Below are 2,272 nucleotides of genomic sequence, written 5' to 3'. Positions count from 1 at the left end.
AGCACCGCTATGAAGCCACCCCGGGGCTTGCAGCGAGAGGTGACAAGGGCAGCAGCCGGCTCCTGTGCCCCGCGCGGTGTCCAGTACAGGAGGATCCCGACTGGCGTTGCGCATCCATCTTGGTGCAGGGACACGGTGCCGTGCCGCCTCTCTTCCCTAGGGACCTCAAGCATTTCACTCCCGTTACCAAAGCAGGCGCAACTGCCTCACAAACTTCTCTCAAAATCGTTTTGCTTTTAAAGACCCGTTTCCCCGGCACACAAAACACCACCGATGCTCTCTGGCTTTTATAAAACCTATACGTTGTAACCAAACTTGTGCCGGCAGCCAGTCTGTGTCCTCTTTTCCTTACCGCCTTAAGAAAAAAACCAAACCAAACCAAACCTGAGAACCTGTCTATCCTTGTGGTTAGGACCCTCCATCACCATGTGTGTGCTGCTTTTCTCTTTAACTAATTTTTTGTTTGTTTGTTTTTTTACATTCTTTCCTTTGGACACTTCTAACCTGCAGCCACCAGCAGGAAGGAGCCCGCTACGTGTTCAGCTACAACCACCCACGCCTACGTGTTCAGCTCCACTCACCCACGCAGCGTGCTCTGTGCAATCACGTATCTTACTGGGGATGTCACGGCAGCACTCGGGTAACACCAGTTGGGGCCTCTCACTGTTGGCTTCCTATGGCCCAGACCCTGTAACGGGCTCTGAGTAGACAGACCTGGCTGAAGCGAGCACTGCGAAGGCACCGGAGCCTGCCCTGATGGCAAGCACTCGCACCATCTACTTTACATGTCTCATTTGGATGCTCTGAACACGCCTGGGGAGTTGCCTGCCCGGCTCCTCTGCCGCCGGCACAGCCCCCAGCCGCAGCCTAAATCACACCCAGGCAGGTGCCTGTGCAGCCCAGCATAAACAGCACAGATACCCAGAGAGCCCACTAAAGAGCAGAGCTTTCCTAAGCCCTTCTGCTGCTACGTAGCTAGGTAGGTACCGTTCTCCTCATTTCATGGATGGATGATGGAGGAGCACAGAAACAGGTAAGTGACTGACAACCTGCCTCCGCTGCAGCAGGGAAATGGGACGAACCACACCGCTGTGCGCGCAGTGAGCTCCGCCGCCTTCCCCAACGCCAGGAGCGGATTTGCAATGGTGATTGAACCCTCGGTCCAAAGCAAGAGCAACAGTGCAAGGGTTTCACATGGCGCGGTGGCACTTACTTCCAGTTGCTGCAATCTCGTCCAAAAAATCCCAAATACCCGCACACACAGAGCAAGTCAAACGCGTCGGGGATGAGGCACGCTTGCTCCCAGCGGACACGCAGTGAAGAGGCAGCGTTCACAGCAACCCTGGCCCAGCACCGGTGCTCCGATGCACATGCAGGCGGGTCAGGAGTTGAGGGGCCCATACCTTATACCTTAACCAAGGGCCGCCCTTACTGACACGGACATTGCAGAGGACACTCTTCATGCCAGGCTGAGGTCTGGGCTAATCACACCTTCTTTTCCCCCACCTCAGCCAGTGCAAGGAAGAAAACTGTCAGCCTAGAAGCGGTCATTTGGTGAAATTTAAAAATCAGGCATGTAAATAGTGGAGACGTGAAGATTTAAAATCACCTGTGCTCAAGAAGGTAGAGTACACACTGAGGACCCTGGAAATACAGATCTTCCAGCCACCGCCTCCACCTCCTAGCTTTCTCTCCATCATTTTTTCAGCTGTTAATTCCCTTCTAAAAATATTTACCTAGTTACTAAAAATATTGTTCTCTTCCATACTGGGAATCCTGTTCCTGATGCACTGATTTTTTATGAACGTCATCATTCATCACTGCAAAAATAAGGTCATTTTAATAACTTGCTGTGTGCTTGCCCTATACCTCGTGAGCAGTACAAAGTTCTCACCAAAGCTGAATTTACCAACGTACGATAAAGCTTTCCATAGGTATATAGACACATATGGTTAGCTCTTGTCCTTCTCCCTGGTTGATCTTGGCAGGGGAAACACACCGAGTCAAATCCATGTTGTGCTAACAACTGTCGGGGCCAAAGAGACTGCACATTCATGTCACTGTCTCTGTGCCAGCGCTCAGGGACAGCGATGGAGGGGTAGGAACCAGAATAGCAGGGGAAAAAAAAATTAAAAGGAATGATTTTCTAGGCATACTTTTACAAAACAAACCCGAACCAATCCAGATAAGAAAAAGTGACCTTTTTTTCCCAGCTGGCAGAGAAAAATAGCAAAGTGCTTATACTCACTCTGCAAATAGTCTCACTTCACTA

The 2,272-nt window shown here is 50.9% G+C and overlaps 1 protein-coding gene across 1 annotated transcript in view; it reads right to left on the bottom strand.

The window, feature by feature from the left end:
- Window positions 1-1,401, bottom strand: part of LGR4 (leucine-rich repeat containing G protein-coupled receptor 4) — an 83,926-nt gene extending 82,525 nt beyond the window's left edge. Inside the window, exon 1 of the mRNA XM_009334582.1 lies at window positions 1,214-1,401. Coding sequence (XP_009332857.1) covers window positions 1,214-1,401 — 188 coding nt within the window. The remainder of the gene's footprint in view (window positions 1-1,213) is intronic.
- Window positions 1,402-2,272: the final 871 nt, after the last annotated feature.

The sequence above is a fragment of the Pygoscelis adeliae genome, unplaced genomic scaffold, assembly GCF_000699105.1.
Source record: "Pygoscelis adeliae isolate BGI_AS28 unplaced genomic scaffold, ASM69910v1 Scaffold171, whole genome shotgun sequence".
Taxonomy (NCBI): domain Eukaryota; kingdom Metazoa; phylum Chordata; class Aves; order Sphenisciformes; family Spheniscidae; genus Pygoscelis; species Pygoscelis adeliae.
This window is presented reverse-complemented; position numbering and strand designations above follow the sequence as displayed.